This window comes from Plecotus auritus (assembly GCF_963455305.1).
Source record: "Plecotus auritus genome assembly, chromosome: 7".
Classification (NCBI taxonomy): Eukaryota; Metazoa; Chordata; class Mammalia; order Chiroptera; family Vespertilionidae; genus Plecotus; species Plecotus auritus.
In genome coordinates this window covers 85,610,979-85,630,849 of record NC_137774.1, presented here as the reverse complement: position 1 = coordinate 85,630,849, position 19,871 = coordinate 85,610,979, and the positions used below count along the sequence as shown (strand labels likewise).

Below are 19,871 nucleotides of genomic sequence, written 5' to 3'. Positions count from 1 at the left end.
GGGAAAGCCTTTAAATCTTGGCAGTTCCTAGAATATATTTTATTTTTACTGCTCTGGGATTCCATTTCTAGTATCAAGGTCCACTATCAGAAACTTGCTTAGGTAAGCATGAAATCAGAGCAAAAATGAAAAATAATTTTTTAAAAACTCAGGTAATTGTACGAACAATGATATCCAGACTGGGTTACTGGGGCCATAAGTCCCCTATCCTTGCATTCTTGGCCCCCAGGGTAGGGGTTTGGGGCCCAGGCGGCCGAGGGTCAAGGCTATGGCCTAGTTCCTGGGACTGGTGTCCCCGCGGAGGGGCCCCACCAGGCACAGTGAAGACCTCGTCTGGGCTCACTGGTGTCTGGCAGGCAAAAGCAATGGAGTCTCAGGGCGGGCTCTGAAGAAACAGGTCCGGGTGGGAGTTGGGGGAACTCGGCCTTTTTGGGGGGTCTCGCTCTGGCCTGCGGCCCTGGACCGCCACCCGGGGCGGAGCAGTCCGGGAGGACGGGGAGCAGGCAGTGTCCACGAGAAGGTGGGGAGGGGTAAGGGTAGGGGGCGGGCACCCTTCGGGGTTGCAAGTTCGGGGTCCCTCTTCCCTGTAGTCCACCCTCGGGGTCCCCGCAGCCCTCGGGCAGACAGGGCGTGTCCACCGCAGCGGCTCGCCGCGCCGGTCTCCTCCAGGCCGGGCACCGCCTTAAGCCAAAATCGCGCCGGAGGCTTCAGGCGGGACCCGTGGCCCCGGTCCCGCCCCGCCCCGCCCCCGGCCCCGGCCCCGCCTCCGCCCCGGCCCCGCCTCCCACGCGGCGGCCCCCCCAGCGACCAGAGAGCGGCTGGCGGGCGCGCGGAAACCATGGCGCGGCGGGCGGCGGGGGCTTGGGCCGTGCTCGGCCCGCTTCTCTGGGGCTGCGGGCTGGCGCTGCAGGGCGGGATGCTGTACCCCCGGGAGAGCGCGTCGCGGGAGCGCAAGGAGCTCGATGGCCTCTGGAAGTTCCGCGCCGACTTCTCCGAAAGTCGGCGCCAGGGCTTCGAGGAGCAGTGGTATCGGACGCCGCTGCGGGAGGTGCGGGAACCGGGGGGCGGGATGGGGCCTGGGCGGGAAGCCCCTAGGAGCCCGGTGGGGGCCTGGGAGCCGAGCCCGCGGAGCTGTGGGCCCGGAGGGGTTAAATGGAACCGGCTTGGAGGCGTCGGGGGTGCTCTGCGGTCGCGGAAGGAGCTGACAAGCGGAGGGCGGACCGGAACCGAAAGTCTGTGGGGCGGGCGCCCACCCTCCCGGGGCGGGGAAAGGGCCCTAGTCGAGCCCGGTCAGTGGGTGGGCCGAGCTGGGCAGGCAGCGGGAGGAGGGCGGGCGTTGGACACCTCGGGACCAGCTCTGCTCCGGCAGGCAGGACCGTGGGTCCCAGGTTCAGGTAGAGGTCCAGCCAGGGACCCCACCCAGGTCTCCCCTCTGCCTGGAGTCGGATCGGCCAGAAGTGGGCTGGGACGGGCCTGTGTGCCATGCACCACTAGCCTCTCCCAGATCCTATTTTGGGGGTTGCTGCCCAGCATTCAGCAGGGGAGGAAAAAGGAAGTGGCGGTGGAGGGGTGCTGGGTGCCAGGCATGTGCCCCACTCACAGTTTCCCCAGCAAAGCAGCCCCTGCATGGCCAGCCTTCCTCCTGGGGCGGCCAGTCGATTATCTTCCTCTTAGTCTCTGGGCTCTGCCGATCCTCCTTTCATCCAGGCTGCGTTGTGGTCCTGGGCCACCTCTTTCCCTGGTGCTGGAGACCCTGGTGCTGGAGACCCTGGTGCTGGTTGCCTTGAGAAAGAACTGGCCCCACCATAAACCATCCTAGCAGGCGATCCCTCGTCTGCAAGTTATCCATCCATTCAGCCAATATTTATCCCGTTCCAGAGCTTGTGTCAGACCCTGGGCATAGAGCTGTGAAGGACTGAAGAAATCCCCTCCTTAGAGGTCCCACCTCCCACATACTAGCTGTCCTTAGGAAAGCCAGGCTGTGTCCAGGCTCACTGAGCTCTCTGCCTCCCTCCTGCCTTGCCTTGGACCCGAGGTGTCCACGGGATTCCCTGCCTGGCGGGCTCAGGCTCACCCAATTCTGCAGGTTGTCCTGAGGCAGTATCCCTTGGCCCTCTCCCCAAAAGGCCTTCCCTGACTCCTAAGATAGTCCCCTGCCCCTGTCAGCACGCTCTTCATAGAGCTGACCACCAGCCAGCAGAGGCCTGTTCACCGTTTTATTCCTAGTGCCCAGAGCAACATTGCAGGTGTTCCCTACACTGTCCATTGAATGAGTGAGTGACTCATGTCTACATCATGGAGTTAAATTAAATGAGCTCCACAAAAGACATTGGTCAGTTGCTGGCAAAGAATCACAATGGTGAGGTGGCCTAACTTCCAGGGTCTGGTGAAGCCTTCCTGAAGACAAGGTTGCAGGGGAACTTGGCCTCTAGGGAAGGGGGCTGCCTGGGCCCTGGTCTTAGATTCCCAGGTGGTCTGAACCTGATCCTGGCCCTTCTTTCCCCAGTCGGGTCCCACCCTGGACATGCCTGTTCCCTCCAGCTTCAATGATGTGGGCCAGGATGGGCAGCTGCATGGCTTTGTCGGCTGGGTGTGGTATGAACGAGAGGCAACGTTGCCCCAGCGATGGACCCAGGACCTGAGCACAAGAGTGGTGCTGAGGATTGGCAGCGCCCACTACTATGCCATTGTGGTCAGTACAGCGAGCAGCAGGCAGGGCGAGTGGGCAGGTGCGGCTGCTGAGCACGCATGGGTCTTCCTTGGGGTGCCTGGCTCCCAGCTGTCACCCGACAGCCTGCCTTCTGGAGTGGGTGGGGGGAAACACTCATGCCCCACACTGGGGAGGATTGTCTAATCTCCATTGGAGCTCCATTCCTCCCATCAGGCTGGTGAGGCAGGTAGAAGCTGGTAGGGCACCTCTGTGTGATGGGGTACCTGAGATGGCAGTGGCCCTTCCTCATGCTCTGGCCCCCTCCCCATATTTTCCTGTGTCTGCAGTGGGTGAATGGGGTCCATGTGGCAGAGCATGAGGGGGGCCATCTTCCGTTCGAGGTTGACATCAGCAAGCTGGTCCAGAGTGGGCCCCTGTCCTTCTGCCGCATTACCATCGCCATCAACAACACACTCACCCCCCACACCCTGCCGCCAGGGACCATCGTCTACAAGACGGATACCTCCAAGTGAGCAGAGCCTGCTCCCCCATTCTAGTCCCCACCCTGCCCATGGTCTTCCCACCTGCCTTAGCAGAAGTGAGGTGAAGGCTTCAAGGCAAGACCCCAGTTGGCCACTGTCCTCCCTCTCTAGGTACCCCAACAGTTACTTTGTCCAGAACACAAACTTTGACTTCTTCAACTACGCGGGACTGCACCGGCCAGTGATCCTCTATACCACGCCCACCACCTACATTGATGACATCGACGTCACCACAAGCGTGGACCAAAGCACTGGTGAGGGCTCTGGCAGGATCTTCCCTCCCCCAGGCCCAAAGTGGCTCTGTTCCCAGTTTTGAAAGATGCTCCAGGAGAAAGGCTCTTCCAGCATTTAACCCTCACAGGGTCCCATTTACCTAAGGAGCTAAAATCCAGCCTGTGTAAGCTGGGAAGGGCTTCTGAAATACCATCTGGTCTGACCTCATTTTATCCTATCTAATAAAAGAGTAATATGCAAATTGACCATCACTCCAACACACAAGATGGCCGCCCCCATGTGGCCAAAGATGGCCGCCCCCATGTGGACACAAGATGGCCACCACAAGATGGCCGGCAGGGGAGGGCAGTTGTGGGCGATCAGGCCAGCAGGGGAGGGTAGTTGGGAGGGACTAGGCCTGCAAGAGAGGGCAGTTGGGGGGGACCAGGCCTGCAGGGGAGGGCAGTTGGGGGGAACCAGGCCAGCAGGGGAGGGCAGTTGGGGGTGACCAGGCAGGCAGGGGAGGGCAGTTAGGGGCAATCGGGCTGGAAGGGGAGCAGTTAGGTGTCGATCAGGCTGGCAGGCAGAAGCAGTTAGGGGCAATCAGGCAGGCAGGCAGGCAGGTGAGCGGTTGGGAGCCAACAGTCCTGGATTGTGAGAGGAATGTCCGACTGCCCATTTAGGCCTGATGATTGGGTGCAGGCTGGGCTGAGGGACACCCCCCCCCCCATGCACAAATTTTGTGCACCGGGCCTCTAGTGAAGAAATAAAGCCCAATGAGAAATGGGCTTGCCTAAAATCACATCACTCAGGCTACATGGGGATCCCATGTCCTTTCCCCACTGTGCTGCCCTCAATCTCCTCACTGCAGGTCAAGCTGAAAAAATAAACAGTTGTTGGCTGGGGTCTCGGGGCCTAAGTGGACACCTCAGTGGTGGCTTCAGGGTCCTCTCATCTCTGTGACCCAGGTCACTTCCTTCCTTCTCTCTTTTCTGATCTCTTGTCTCCCACAGGGCTGGTGCATTACCAGATTTCCATCCAGGGCAGTGAACACTTCCAGCTGGAAGTATATCTTCAGGATGAGGAAGGCAATATTGTGGCCCGGGGGACTGGAAGCTACGGCCAGCTGCAGGTGCCCAATGCCCACCTCTGGTGGCCATACCTGATGCATGAGCACCCTGCCTACCTGTACTCATTGGAGGTAATGGTGGTTAAGACTGGGGCTGTGGGAGGCCTTTTGCCCCCTTCCAGCAACCTTACCTGGCTTTAGCAGGTGATTGGACAGGTAGACAGGCAGGCATGGGCCTCTGAGCTTCCTAGTCAATTGGACTGAAGCATTCTCAGCCCGAGTTTTTACAACCCTTGGTGGGGCAGCCCCGATTTGAAGAGCAGGCTCTAGGGGCAGGTGCCGGTGGTCTTGATCCAGAATCTAGAAGGGTTCAGAAATCTGGAGAAGGCGCTGTGTGTAAATTAAATAAGAGTCCAGAGACAAAACATAATTTTGAAAGGCATCATGGGGAGTCAGAGGAGCTGGGCTAAAGAAACCAAGTTCTCTTTGTCTCAGGACCCCATGCTTTTTATTAACACAATTTGTCCTAAGGCAAGGTGGAGATACACACATCAAAGGCCAGGGTTTAGTTCACAGAATCCATTGTCAGATTGGTGAAACTACCTCCATCTGTTCAGGTGTTTGGCCAGGGGGAGGCAATAACATGTAGATTGAGATGCCCTGAGCTGTCTGGCAGCAAGCAGTCATCCTTTTCAGGTTTGGGGAAATGCCCTCAGCCATCTCCAGATGATTCAGCCCTGCTGACATGCTGGAATTGGCTTCCGGCAGGCAGGGTGGGGAAAGGTTCTTCCTTGCTAATGGCAGAAGCCTGTAATTCCTCAATCTCTCTGCTTGTGTCCCAGAGGTGGGCTGCTGTGGTTTTCAGGGGGCCGTTCTACTGCTGGGCGGCTGTGTGGGACTCGGACCATTAAGGATGCCTCACTCCAGTGCTTGGCTTTCATAGGTGAGGCTGACTGCACAGACGGCAGCTGGGCCCATGTCTGACTTCTACTCTCTCCCCGTGGGGATTCGCACTGTGGCTGTCACAAAGAACCAGTTCCTCATTAACGGGAAACCTTTCTATTTCCATGGGGTCAACAAGCATGAGGATGCAGACGTGAGTTGGGGCTCCTGGGTCCCTGTGGGGCTGTTTCTCATCTTTACCTTCCCCATGCCCCCGCAGTGGTTGAGGGCAGCTCAGAGCAGTTAAGCAAACTGCTCAAAACTGCTGCCTGATGGGGTCCGTGCTTGGCTGGGTAGAGGGCTGATGGGTCCAGCTCTAGAAGGAAGTGCATCAGGGACAGGAGGCAGGGGTCACTCTAGTTTGCTGTCCTCTAGATTCGAGGAAAGGGCTTCGACTGGCCACTGCTGATGAAGGACTTCAACTTGCTTCTCTGGCTTGGTGCCAACGCCTTCCGTACCAGCCACTACCCCTATGCGGAGGAGGTGATGCAGCTCTGTGACCAGTATGGGATCGTGGTCATTGATGAGAGCCCTGGCGTGGGCATCGTGCTGAGGTGAGTGCCCACTGCCCATGCTGCCCAGCATGCCACTGTGGCAGGTGGTGACACACTCCCTTTTCTCCCCACCGTAGCCAGAGCTACAACAACCAGTCTCTGCAGCACCACCTTGAGGTGATGGAGGAGCTGGTGCGCAGGGACAAGAATCACCCAGCTGTCGTGATGTGGTCTGTGGCCAATGAGCCCGCTTCCTTCCTGGAACCTGCAGGTTACTACTTCAAGTGAGTGCCCTCTTCTGCCCTGGCCTGGGTCAGGGAAGTGACCCTGCCTTCGGCCCCGCTCAGCCTTGGCCGCCGGCCTCTGGAGAGCTGAGGTCTCCCTGAGGTGGGTGTGTGCTGTAGGGGAGCCAGCATCCAGCTCCCAGCCCAGACTTGAGTGCATCCAGACTTGCTCAGTTCAGGGGACCAGATCCCTACCCACCTGTTGTAATTTCAACCCAGTGAGACTCAGAGTCTGCTTTTCACACCTGAAATGAAACCCAGAGGTAACTTAACCTACTTATACATATAACTTTAAGTTAAAAGAAAAAAATAGTGGCATGGCCTAACTGTGATGTCAAAGAGAGTCATTTATAAAATAATACATGAATACATGGGCCTGACTCCCCAGAAGACCAGTGAAGGGGTCAGATGCTTGCTCCTAGATGCAGAATCCCCTGAAAGCATAACTCCAAAAGCTAACAGCAGTAGTGCCATGTTGGCACTGGTACCCCGAGCAGTTCCCTTCAGTGCCACATATTTCCAAAATGGTGAACCACGCTAGGTAAAGTTCCACATGAAACCAAGTATAATCTTCTCTCACTTTAAAAAAAAATATGTATTTTTATTGGTTTCTGAGAGGAAGGGAGAAATAGAAACATCAACAATGAGAGAGAATCATTGGTTGGCTGCCTCCTGCACACCCCACACTGGGGATCGAGCCCGCAACCCTGGGCATGTGCCCTTGACCGGAATTGAACCACGGACCCTTCAGGCCACAGGCCAACACTGTCCACTGAGCCAAACAGGCTAGGGCTAATCTACCCTCACTTTTAATGGTGTGTCCATTCCTGGGAAACTTAGTATGTGTTAAAACTCAAAAAAAACCCCACCCACTTTGTGATGCTTGGGTTCATCTGTAAAGTGGAGCTAGGCTTCATAAAACCAGCTTATCTGCCCACATAATTATAAACAGGCTTTTCAACATCCAAGTATTCTAAAGTTACATTTGGATAGGACCAGGCCACCTAAAGTTCATGGTTCCGGTAGCTCCTCCCTCCCTGCTCCCCTCTCCCTGCATTGCAATGGAAAGAAACACCACTTGGGGGCAGTGTTTCCACAGTGGGAGGGATCCCCCTTTCCCTGTGTTCCTTGGTTCTGTCTCTTTTTTTTTAATCTTTATTGTTGAGGGTGTTATAGATGTTCCCCGTTTTTCCCATTGTCACCTTCCACCCGGTTCCCACCCCACCCCAGACCTTCACCGCCCTATTGTCTGTGTCCATAGGTAATGCATATATACATGTAAGATCTTTGGCTAATTTCCTCCCCCATGTCTCCCCAGCTTCCCTCTGAGATTTGTCAGTTTGTTCCATGTTTCCATGCCTCTGATTCTATTTTATTCACCAGTTTATTTTGTTCATTAGATTTCTTGTTCATTTATTTTGACTTTTAGATTCAATTGTTGATAGATATGTATTTATTGCCATTTGATTGTTCATATTTTTTATCTCTTTTTCCTCTTCATAAAGAATACCCTTCAACATTTCACGTAAAACTAATTTGGTGGATGATGAACTCATTTAGCTTTTTCTTGTATGTGAAGCTCTTTATCTGACCTTCAGTTCTAAATGACTAGAGTCCCGGTGCATGAATTTGTGCACCAGGGGGTCCCTCGGCCTGGCCTGTGGGATCGGGCCAAAACCAGCTCTCCGACATCCCCTGAGGAGTCCCAGATTGCAAGAGGGTGCAGGCCAGGCCGAGGGACCCCCACCGGTGCACGATCAGGGCCGAGGAGGGACGTGGGAAGTTGGCCAGCAGGGGAGGGACCACGGGAGGGCTCCAGGGCATGTCCGACCTGTCTCGCTCAGTCCCTATTAGCTGGACCCCAGCAGCAAGCTAACCTACCAGTCGGAGTGTCTGCCCCCTGGTCGTCAGTGCACATCATAGTGAGCGGTTGAGCAGCCTTAGCATATCATTAGCATATTACGCTTTGATTGGTCAGACGGATGGACAACTGGACACTTAGCATATTAGGCTTTTATTATATAGGATAGCTTTGAGCTCCTTGCTATTCATCACTTGGTTGTAGCTATTCATCGCTTTGAATATTTCTTGCCACTCCCTTCTGGCCTGCAAAGTTTCTGTTGAGAAATCAGTTGACATTTGTATGGGTGCTCCCTTGTAGGTAGGTAACTGCTTTTCTCTTGCTGCTTTTAAGATTCTCTCTTTAGCCGAAACCGGTTTGGCTCAGTGGATAGAGCGTCGGCCTGCTGACTGAAGGGTCCCGGGTTCGATTCCGGTCAAGGGCATGTACCTTGGTTGCGGGCACATCCCCAGTAGGAGGTGTGCAGGAGGCAGCTGATCGATGTTTCTCATCGATGTTTCTAGCTTTCTATCCCTCTCCTTTCCTCTCTGTAAAATATCAATAAAATATATTAAAAAAAAAAAAAGATTCTCTCTTTGTCTTTAGCATTTTAATTATGATGTGTCTTGGTGTGGGCCTCTGGGTTCCTCTTGTTTGGGACTTTGTGCTTCCTGGGCTTGTAAGTCTATTTCTTTTATCAGGTAGGGGAAGTTTTCTGTCATTATTTCTTCAAATAGGTTTTCAATATCTTCCTCTCTCTCTCCTCCTGGCACTCCCATAATGCACATGTTGGTATGCTTGACATCATCCCAGAGGCTTCTTACACTATTTTCATATTTTTGGATTTTTTTTCTTCTGTTCTTTTGATTGGGTGTTTTTTGCTTCCTCATATTCCAAATCATTGATTTGATTCTCAGAATCTTCTACTGTTGAATCCCTGTAAATTATTCTTTATTTCAGTAGTGTAGGCTTAACTTCTGACCGGTCCTTTTTCATATCTTCAACGTTCTCACTAAGATACTTAAAAGTCTCACTAAGTCCCTTGAAGCATTCTTTGAGTCCCTTGAAGCTCTCATTAAGATCCTTGAGTGACCTTAAAACCATGGTTTTGAACTCTATATTCAGTAGTTTTCTTGCTTCCATTTCTTTCATTTGTGACATGTTTATTTGTCTCCACATTTGGCTGCTTCCCTGTGTTTGTTTCTATGTATTAGGTAGAGCTGCTATGTCTCCTGGAATTTGTAGGGTGGCCTTGTATAGTAGGTGTCCTGTAGGGCCCAGTGGCTCAGCCTCCCCAGTCACCTGAGCTGGGCACTCTGGGTGTGCCCTGATTGCTATTGGTATCACTGGGAGGACTTGACCTACTGCCCAATTGGCTGTGAAGACCAGCTATGACTACAGTGGAAGAGCAGCTGTGCAGATTTCCCTATGAAGCAGGACTTGCTTCAGTGGGGCTTTGGTGCTCACTGAGTCTGCCCCTTGAGTGTGTCGCTTGTGGATGTGTAGAGTTGTAATCTGGTATAACCTGAAGCTGTTCACCTGGTGCACTGGCTCTGGAGCCTCCCAGGAGGTGCAAAGTCAGTCACTGCCTGGGGCCACCTGGCAGGAGCTACAGAGAGATCTGTAGATGGTTGCTACCTATATTGGGCTTGTGAAGTGCCCAGGCAAGGCCCAGCTGTGAAGCAAGGCAGGCTGGTGCTAGTGCCGGGACTGGGGTTCTTACAGTCCTGCCCGTTATAACTTTGCCTGCAGAGGAAAATCATTGCACTTGCTGCAAGAGGCTATCAAAACACTCCCTTAGGCACACTGCATGCCAGTTTCCTGGAGTGCTCTCAGCTGTAGAAGGAGAGCCACATCTGTAGAAGGCTCTGAGGAGTGACCGACCTGGGCAAAATGACCCACAGCTCTGAACACACAGCCCCAGAGTGCATGGGGCCCCATAGTGTGTTGAGCCAGGGCTGGTGGACAGAATTTTTGTTGTGAGGGTGAAAGGATAGGCTCCCAGGAACGGGTACCTGAAGTTCCAGATGGGCTTTTTTGGGAGGTGGGAAGAGGGAGATGCATGGTTTTTGGAGCAGCAGGATGGGGCAGGGTATGGATAGAGCTGCCTGGGCTGGAGGAGCTCAGCTAAGCTTTGAACCTTCCCAGGTGACAAACAGGCCGTTTTGGAGTGTGGATTTGAGGCTTGAGGGTAAGGGGTACAGTTCTGGTGTGTGGAAACCACAGCCTTCGAATGAGAAAAGCAATTATGGGGAGAGGGTGTAAAGGAAAGAAAAGCTGTGAGGAAGGAGTAGAGAAACAGGCTTTAACAGTGATGCAGGTGACCTGCCCTGGGAGACTTCTGACGGTTTCTCTATTGGGAAGCCTCTTCTTGCCATCCCTCCTCGGTTAATGCGATTCAGCATTAATGCCATTTTTTCAGATAGGCCCACACTGACTCCCCCTGTCAATTATGTGCCCTGGGATCGTCTCCTAGAACCACTTGTAGTTGCAGTTTCTCACACCTGCAAGTGCCCCTGCTCCCACTGCTCCACAAAGCTATGGCACAGCTGTGAAGTCTCTAAGTGAGTGCCCCGCACTCAGCACACACCCTGCTACCTAGCACCACTCCCTAATTATTTGTTAAATTAACATCTATTCTAATCAACACCCCATCCAATCCTGTTGTCAAGAGCTTTTTCAGAGATTCAGAAGTTTTTGGCAGTGCCCACCCAGCCCAAGGACCCAGCTCTGCCTGCGAGGTGGCCTCTTTGGAGGAGGGGAAGCTCGGATTTGGGGAGGGAGAAGGAATAATGTCAGGGAACATGATCTCAGACTAGAGGAATATGTTTGCATACCTAAAATACACTTAGAGGAAGGAGGGGGACAGTGGATTTGGCGGGCAGGGGATGGGAGGGAGGGGTTGAGAGGTGGCTGACGGCCCTTCCCAGTTGACAGCAGCCCTGTCTTCTGCTCTCCACGACAGGACGCTGATTGCTCACACCAAAGCCTTGGACCCCTCCCGGCCTGTGACCTTTGTGACCAACTCCAAGTATGACGCAGACCTCGGGGTGAGCCTGGGGGGTTCCCCACACCTCTCTTTTCTTCTGTCCTGTCCTCTAGTCCTTCCTCCTGATGTGGGCCCAGGTCATTAGGGGAACATCTTGTACAGCAGAATCCTTGAGGTGGGAGGAGGGCTCCTGGGCCACGTGAGGGGAAGAACCATGAACCGCCAGTCCAGCATTTTCATAGACGGGCTGTAGGTCAAAGATAACTACCTGCTATTCACTGGGCAGTGTGGCTTCCTAAGTCCAAGGAGGCTGGGCACACGGAGATTTAATTTGTTCTCATTTCAGATTCTAGGTGCCTCAGTTTAATTGCATGCACCTCAGTTTACTGTGCTCATACAATGGCAAAGTTTTAAGGGAGCCTAAAGTCATCATTGTCCGTTGTTTCTCAAACCTGGCTGATCATCAGAACCACTAAGGTGCTGGATGTTGAGATTCTGATTGAGTAGTCCAGGGTGGGAATCTGAGTTGTAAAACGCTCTACAGTGACTCCGGTCATCAGCCAGCTTTGGGAACCATTGACTAGATCTAGATTGAGGATCGAAGTGCAGGATCCCAAAGCTGGCTGGCCCAACAGCCCCCCTCACTGTGCCCCCCTCCTGTGCCCGGGCACAGCAGCCCTTCAGAAACAATGCGTTTAATTGCACTGGAAGCTGAAAAACATGGGCACAAAGAAAATGCTCCCCTGGAGAACTGAAGGCAGTACTTAGGAGGGAAGTGCCATAGAAAGAGAAAGCATCTAAAGAAAGAATGGATGAGAAAACACTACAGAAATATAAATTGTGATCACCAAATGGAAAGAAGCTCGTAGCCCTGGTGCTCCCCTGCCATCTGTCGAGACAACCCCCTCCAGAGAAGCATAAAGATGGTGAAGCACCAGCAGGGCCTCCTCAGGCCGCGAGACTCATATGGCAGGATGTGTGATCATGTACATGTGTCCACCCAGAGGTCCCCCAGCTTCCTCTTCCTCTGCATTTCCCACCACCACAGTTTGGAAAGAGGCTGTGGTCACTTGGGAAAGACAGGCCATACCAGTCCCGGTGCAGGGTCTAAAGGCAAGCCTGGCATTAGAAACTCAGCGTTGGGCTGTCTAGTCTTTGCTGCCGACTCCTGAGCTCTACGTTGGTTAGACTCCAGGCTGTTTCACTCCATCATCTTGGCTACCCTGCTAGGAGAGAATCTTCCAACCACTTTAGGGCCCACAATACAGGCTCAGAAACAGTACGGGGAAAACTGCATCTCAGTTGGGAATATTTCTCCAGGGCCAGATGGGGGAGGACTAGTGACAGGAGCACTAGCTAGAGAAGAACAGAATCCAGTTGGATGGGCCCTGGGCTTCCACTGAGGGCAGCTCCCTCAGCCTCAGCCCTCGCCAGAACCTTAGCCAGGTCAGGAGCGTCCATCCAGGAGTGTAGACTTGTTCATTCGGGTCACTCCTTGACTGCACATGTAAGCATCTAGATCATTTTCCATGTCCCTTTACCTGCTTTGTCAGAATGGCCCCTGAGTAGGAGAGTCCTGACTTCCACCATCTTCTGGTGCAGGGACAAGCTTTCATGCTCTTGTCCTAGGCACCATACGTGGATGTCATCTGTGTGAACAGCTACTTCTCCTGGTATCATGACTTCGGGCACCTGGAGGTGATTCAGCTGCAGCTGGCCACCCAGTTTGAGAACTGGTACAAGACCTATCAGAAGCCAATTATTCAGAGCGAGTATGGGGCAGAAGCCATCACAGGGCTTCACCACGTAAGTAATGCAGAACATTTCTATTCCTTCTTCTATGTCTTGGGCAGTGATGTCACTCATTGCCCCAGGTTAGAAATGTACCTCCTTCCTCGCCCTCACCTGTCCTGACGACCTTCCTGCAGTTCTTCAGTCTCACCCAGCCTGCCCCTCCACATGTACGCTGCCTACCATGCAGGCCTCCCCTCACTTGGTCCTCAGAGGCAGCCTCTTTAAAGCTATTGGCCTCCTTCTGCCTGGAATGCCCTTGTTAGCATCACAATCACCAACCAGTGGTCCCTCTTTGGTGACCTTTACCCCATCTGCCAGGCAGAGGAAACTTCCCTCTGGTTTCCGTCTTGCTGTCTATCACTGTGCACTATCATTATTTCTTTGGCTCTGCCTTGACCAGACTGTGAGCTCTAGGAGGGAGACTGAACCCTATTCATTGTTGCGTTGCCAGCACTAAGCAGTGGTCAGCACACCATGGGTGCTAAACAATGTTTGTTAAGGGAATGCATGAAATCTTGGAGCAAGTTTTAATCACTAGCTCTTTTCTCATTGTTTTGTCCATTTCCTCACCAGAGATATGCTGCTTTGTCTTGTTGCTGGTGGTCTTGATCCAGCATCTAGAAGGGTTCTGTAATCTGGAGAAGGCACTGTGCGTAAATTAAGAGTCCAGAGATGAAACATAATTTTGGAAGGCATTTGGGGTGCCAAATGAGTCTTAGTTCTCCTTGTCTCAGGACCCCTTGCTATTTATTAACACAATTTGTTCTAAGGCAAGGTGGAGATATACACATCAAAGGGTAGGGTTAGGTACAGAATCCATTGTCAGATTGGGGAATTGCCTTCGGCTGTTCAGGTGTTTGGCCAGGAGGAGGCAATAACATGTAGATTAAGATGCCCTGAGCTGTCTGGCAGCAAGCAATCAATTTATGTATCCTTTTCAGGTTTGGGGAAATGCCTTTAGCCATTCCCAGATGATTTAACCCTGCTGACATGCTGGAATTGGCTTCTGGCATCTTGTGGGGACTTTTTTTCATGGTGATTCTTGAACCACAGCCAACCCTTCGTCTCCACCCCAGCCACCTCACACTCCCATCACAGCTATTGGGATTCTTTGTTGCCACACAATCCTTAGTAGGCTGATTCTTGGTATGTCAAACCGCTACCCATATGAACTGTATTATTCTGTTCACACCCTTAAATTCATCTTGCTTACACAGAATAACACTTCTGCAAACTGGCAAAGGAGGGAACTAGCTCATGAAGACAGTGTCTATGCATATTTGTTCTCCCTCTCTGAAAAGGTGCCAACTCTGAATTTTTAGGAAACTCTGAGAGAGCCTAGGTTAGCACTGTCTGCTAGAACCTTTGCAGCGATGGAAGTGTTCTGTATCTGCACTGCCCCCAAGGGCAGTCATAGCCACACCTGGCCTTTGAGGACCTGAAGTGTGACTAGTTTGCCCAAATTGATTTGGTTTAATTTAGATTTAAATTTAAATAGCCATGTGTGACTAGTAGTAGACAATGCAAGGTTATTTCCATTAAAGCAAAGTAAGAAAATCTACATCTTGCCCTGCCCTCAAATTCAACTTTGGACCTGAAACAAAACTGTGCCTCAGTTGTACAGTTGTATTTTCAGTGCTTCTTATACAGCATTTTAACCCTTCTCACTGGAAAAGAAAGGCAAAGCCAACAGGGCTTTGTTCTCTCACAAATGACTGGATTCCGCATCCCTCAGCGTCTAACACTGGAGCCCCTCCCTGCCCCCCCACCGCCCCAGGTTCCCATGAGATGAAAACTTAGACCCAGGAACATCTGAAAGATCTCTGTCTTAGTACAGGACACACAGGAGCTCTTCACCAAGGTTGGATGCGTCTGTTGACGTGGCCTTCTCACCTGGCAGGTCTGGCTTAAATGTTCCTCAGGGGAGTTTTCTGTGGCCCCTGAGTCCATTAGCTCCTTCAGCCAAACATCCCCTGCTCCTTTGCTCTCCCTGCTCACCTCGTTACATTTCCCTGTGTCTTTCTTGCTGGATTGGAAAGACTGTGAGGGCGGGGCCACTTATCTTTCTTGCTTATCACTTCATCTCCAACACCTGCCATATAAACACATACTAAATGATTATTTGTTGAATGGATGAATGTACTAAACAGCGACTACTTACTCAGACCTGATAAAGGTGAGTCTGAGGTGACTAAATCTGAGTCACACACTAGTTCTCAAATTATACAGTGGCAGCTGCTGAAGACTTGAGCTTTAAATTAGTCAGACATTTTTACTTCCAGTGTAGTTCAGCTGGTGAATAGAGATGGAAAAGATAAAGCAAGTATCAAATCATATTGATAAATAAAGTGGTTACTGATTAAGGTTTTTTTTTTTTTTAAATCTTTTTTTACTCTGGGCTTGTCATACCCTGGCTGTCTCTACACCGCCAGCGGCCCACCCTGAGGACAGATATTTTGGTCCTTATCATATGGATCTTTATTTTTATCTGACATTTACAATTCTGCCAGTTCTGATTCTTAAGTTCTCTCTTTGCCTTGAATTCCAGGATCCACCTCTGATGTTCAGCGAGGAGTACCAGAAAAGTCTGCTCCAGCAGTATCATTTGGTTCTGGATCAAAAACGCAAAGAATATGTGGTTGGAGAGCTCATCTGGAATTTTGCCGATTTTATGACTGACCAATGTAAGTGGTAACTTGGTTTATGGAATGCACTGATTCTTAATTTTTTCAGGTCGGCCTCTCAGTTCAGGCCTTTTGGTGGTAGGAACACTGGAAAGGAGAGGGGGAAAGTGGGTCTAATCCATGTAGGCCTCACAGAGCATTTCCTAGGAAAAGTAAGTCGCCTTTAGCAAGCAATAATCGCTTGCTTGCTTCCCCATTTTACAGTAAAAAAGCAAATGGGAGAGCCTACTCTCTTGAGGCAGAATGACTAACTTGCCTTGTCTATTTCATAACAGTATGAGGAAAAAGTGGGCATTGTGGAATATACTCATTATTCCGGAGTACGGTATAAAGCCTGAGAAATGTAAGATATTCACTTGTACGAAGCAGGTTTGCCAAACACAGGGAAGGGTCCAAGCATTTTTTAAAAATATATATTTTTATTGATTTCAGAGAGGAAGGGAGAGGGAGAGAGGGATAGAAACATCAATGATGAAAGTGAATCATCAATCAGCTGCCTCCTGTGCACCCCACTCTGGGATTGAGCCCCCAACCGGCATGTGCCCTGACTGAGAATTGAACTGTGACCTCCTGGTTCATAGGTCGATGCTCAACCACTGAGCCACTTGGCCAGGCATGTCCAAGCATTTTGAGTGTGGGAGTGTTTAAACGTCTTCCAGGAGAATACATCTGTACTCCTTTCTCAAGTGGGATAGATAGGGCTGCTCCAGACCATAAACTTAGGATGGCAATTTGGGGGGTGGGGAAGGGTTTAGTAGTAGTGGGAATTACAGTGCATTACTTAAGGGGAAAGACAGGTCTTTGGAAGGTTAAAGTTTAATTAAAAGTTAGAATGGCCCTGACCGGTTTGGCTCAGTGGAGAGAGCGTCGGCCTGCGGACTGAAGGGTCCCGGGTTCGATTCCGGTCAAGGGCATGTACCTTGGTTGCGGGCACATCCCCAGTAGGAGGTGTGCAGGAGGCAGCTGATGGATGTTTCTCTCTCATCGATGTTTCTAACTCTCTATCCCTCTCCCTTCTTCTCTGTAAAAAATCAATAAAATATATTTAAAAAAAAAAAAGTTAGAATGAAGAGAGTTAAACAGAAGAATGAGAACATGAGCCTCTACTCTGCTTGGCTAATGAGAAGAACGGCTTCTGGAAATACCCTGCATGGCAGTCTAGTTTCCTGAGCAGGTGCCCTGGCTTTGTGTAGTGCGAGTTAGCTTTGTGACCTTAGACTAGTTACCTAGTTTCATAAACCTGTACAGTGGGACAGAGCCCACCAACTTGCAGGTTGATGTAGGGATCCATTTGATGAAGTGCTTGGTACAGTGCCTGCCATTTGCTTACTGTGGAAGAAATCCCTGTTGTCTGAACTTCTTGGTGGGAAAGATCTCCTTTGGTTTTACGGAAACTGGTTTCACAAGGGGTGGAGAGGTGTGCTGAGAGCGCAGCCCTGACTGGCTGTTGCCAGCTCCACTCCCTACAGCTTCAGCTCTGGCAGACCAGCCACCAGGAGTGGGAGCCCAGCTGGAAGGCACCGGGAGGACTTGGGCATCTGCTAGGAGGTCCCACCTAGGCACTTAGGCTAGTCAGGACTCTGGCTCCCACTAGGGAAAGGCAACTTTTCATCTCTGCTCCCTCCAGTTACCAGGCATCTGGGTACCCTCATGTTTTAGACCTTAGTTTGCAAGTAAAAGATAAGCCATTTTGGATAGTTTCCCCTAACAGATGAAACATTGACACCAGGGAGCTAAGGTATTTTGGGGGAACAGTGGGAAATTTTTAACCCATTAAGTGGCCACATCAGACCAAACAACCCTAAACTATAAGGCTATTTCTTAGTGCCCAGTTGGGCTCCAACTTGGCCCAATGGAGTCATCTGAAACATCTCTTGCTTGTTTTTAGCACCGCAGAGAGTACTAGGAAATAAAAAGGGGATCTTCACTCGCCAGAGACAACCAAAAGGTGCAGCGTTCCTTTTACGAGAGAGATACTGGAAACTTGCCAACGAGACTGGGTACCACCGGCCAGCTGAGAAGCCACAGTATCTGGGAAAGAGCCCCTTTACTTGGTAAAGCAAGAACTACCTCTTGGCTGGCACCAGCTGTCAGCCCCTCCTTCCCAGGTGAGGGCTGTGGCTACAGCCGACAGAGAAAGTGCCTCCTGGCCTATGTGTGGCAGAAAGGAGAGTTTCTGGTCTGGATTTTGTAGTCATTTGCTAGAAGGGAACATTAGAAGTGAAAATAAAGGATTTTGTAGTATGGGAATTAAGAGTTGGCTCAGAAGTGACCATTCCATAAATTGAATGATGATCTGTACTGCTGAAAAGCATCTGAAGTTATTTTTGTGTCAAGCTGTTTACATAATCTTAACTGGGTATAGACTTTTGAGAAACTTTTGCTTCAACACTCACACAAGTTCAGAGTTGCTGGTTAAAGACTGCTCCCCTGCCTTAGGGCCGCCCTGCTCACGTACCAAACCAGGCCAGCCTGTAAAACTCCACAGATGAGCTGCAATCCTAACAAATTTACAGAAAGTGATATGCTGAAATAATGAACACTCATACCAGTTGCCACAGGTAAGAGTTGAGGAATGTCAGAATTGGAAGGGAGCTCAGAGGTAAACCAGCTCTTCCAGGACATTGCTCTATCCTGCCGTAGCTTTATTTTTAAGAACACTAGCAAGGTGGCTAACTTTGATCTCCATCTTTCTTCCCCCAAAATATAACACCCTGTAGAAAATGTGGCTCTGGAATTTCAGGGGTGACCTCCCCCAGGACTGCTCAGATGGGGGCAAGAGGCTAACACATAAAACAGCTTTGTACCAAACCCCCAATCATTTACAGTGGAAGAAATACCTACCTAGTTATGGTAGGGTTATGGTAACCAGCACAGTGCCTTCTCAGTAAAAAAAAACAAAAACGTTTCATCATAAATGAACGCCTGGCTGCTTTGCTAGCCTGGTATTCCACCGTTTTGTACCAAAGGAATAAAACTGCAAACCTGATTATTTGTTGCCTAACAGGGATTTTTCTGTCCTTAACAAAAATGAAGGCAAAATAATGAATTAGATCTTCAAGTCTTTTTGTTTTCTAAAAGCCAGAACAGACCATTACCCTTTTACTTTTGCCCTTTAGCACTGCCATTCACTGCAAATTCTCCCCGTGTTATTCCTATTGTTTAGATTGTCCACTTTCTCATACACCTGGTAGAACATTATTTTCATTCGAGGGATGCCTCCAAATTAGACAGGGTATGCTATTTTTTGTTTTCCTGCAGACAGATCATTATTTAGGTAAGTTCTTGATATACTTCAATTCTTGGACCAAAGTATTTTTATCTTTCCCAATCTAGGTGTCCCATTCACTTTTGATGCCTTATCAAAATCACTTCTAATCAGAGTTTTAAGGCTCATTAGAGGCTTTTAGTCATCCTTTATTTTGTTTTCTGAAATGAATATCCAAATTGGGTCAAAGAAAACAGGTAAATTTTGAAAAGATGGTTCTGGTTTTCAGTCTGTAATTCCCACATTGCCTTTCATGTAGAGGGAATGTATCCTCACAAAGAACATTTCAGTGATCAACACAAATGATGTGTCTTTCAGGCCCATTTCTTAAGTCCTAAGGGTCTAGCACAGAACACATTTGTTCTAGTCAATAAAATATGGCTAAACTGTATTCCAAATTGATTCATCTTTCTTGCAGATGTGACTTTTAGAAATCTGTAAAAATGGAGTATTCTAGGTGAGCTAAAGTAGAGCAGTGGAAAAACAGTTGGTTCATACATTCTTTGTGCTTCTGGAACTTGCCAATGAGTCAGGGTACCACTCGCCAGTTAAGAAGCCACAGTATCTGGGAAAGAGCCCATTACTTGGTAAAGTAAGAACTATCACTTGGCTGTAACACCTTTTTCATTCTTAACCACATAAATTATAAACCTACAGAAATTCCAGGAACTAGAATCTCTGAGAATTCTGCTTGTGTATTCTGTAAGTTACATATGATTTAAGAGAAAAAAACCCAACTCAGTATACCTGTAGATGTGAGGTTCCAGTTATGAGGTTACTTTAAGAATAGTTTATGAGTGGATTCGTTTCCGCTTCTTTTTGACCTGTAATACTGCAGTATAAGAATGATGGCAGCACAACTTCCACAGGTAACTTCTACATTTATTTTATACCAAAAAAGTTATGTGCAACAAATAAACATTCTTACATATTTACAATTTTTTTTTTTTTACCAGTTAACAAAACTGTGTCCTAAATCTCTGATAAAGAATATTCCTATCTAATATTAAAGGGGATATCTGCCCAGTGAACTCCATTTTAAATGAATGTTTACCCTGGAGTTTAAAGCACTAGTAATATTTTTGATGGGGCATACTATACA

General features: G+C 50.0%; 1 protein-coding gene across 2 annotated transcripts; it reads left to right on the top strand.

Annotated features, from left to right (window-relative positions):
• Positions 1 to 792: 792 nt before the first annotated feature.
• GUSB (glucuronidase beta) lies at positions 793 to 19,159 on the top strand. Of its 2 annotated transcripts, XM_080681348.1 has the most exons (12): positions 793 to 1,048; positions 2,507 to 2,692; positions 2,998 to 3,179; positions 3,304 to 3,446; positions 4,419 to 4,606; positions 5,418 to 5,570; positions 5,792 to 5,970; positions 6,048 to 6,194; positions 11,000 to 11,084; positions 12,653 to 12,829; positions 15,366 to 15,501; positions 17,390 to 19,159. In XM_080681348.1, the coding sequence occupies exons 1-12, from the start codon at positions 839 to 841 to the stop codon at positions 17,557 to 17,559; spliced, it is 1,956 nt and encodes a 651-aa protein (XP_080537474.1). In that variant the 5' UTR covers positions 793 to 838; the 3' UTR covers positions 17,560 to 19,159. The 2 variants fall into 2 exon arrangements, with proteins under 2 accessions (XP_080537474.1, XP_080537475.1); XM_080681349.1 differs by lacking the exon at positions 2,998 to 3,179 and having other exon boundaries at positions 806 to 1,048.
• Positions 19,160 to 19,871: the final 712 nt, after the last annotated feature.

Excerpts from the sequence above, each read along its gene's own strand:
- GUSB (XM_080681348.1), top strand. The coding sequence starts at position 839 with ATGGCGCGGCGGGCGGCGGGGGCTTGGGCCGTGCTCGGCCCGCTTCTC. Across the intron at positions 11,085-12,652 it reads AGTATGACGCAGACCTCGGG|GCACCATACGTGGATGTCAT; the intron begins GTGAGCCTGGGG and ends CTCTTGTCCTAG. Across the intron at positions 15,502-17,389 it reads CGATTTTATGACTGACCAAT|CACCGCAGAGAGTACTAGGA; the intron begins GTAAGTGGTAAC and ends GCTTGTTTTTAG.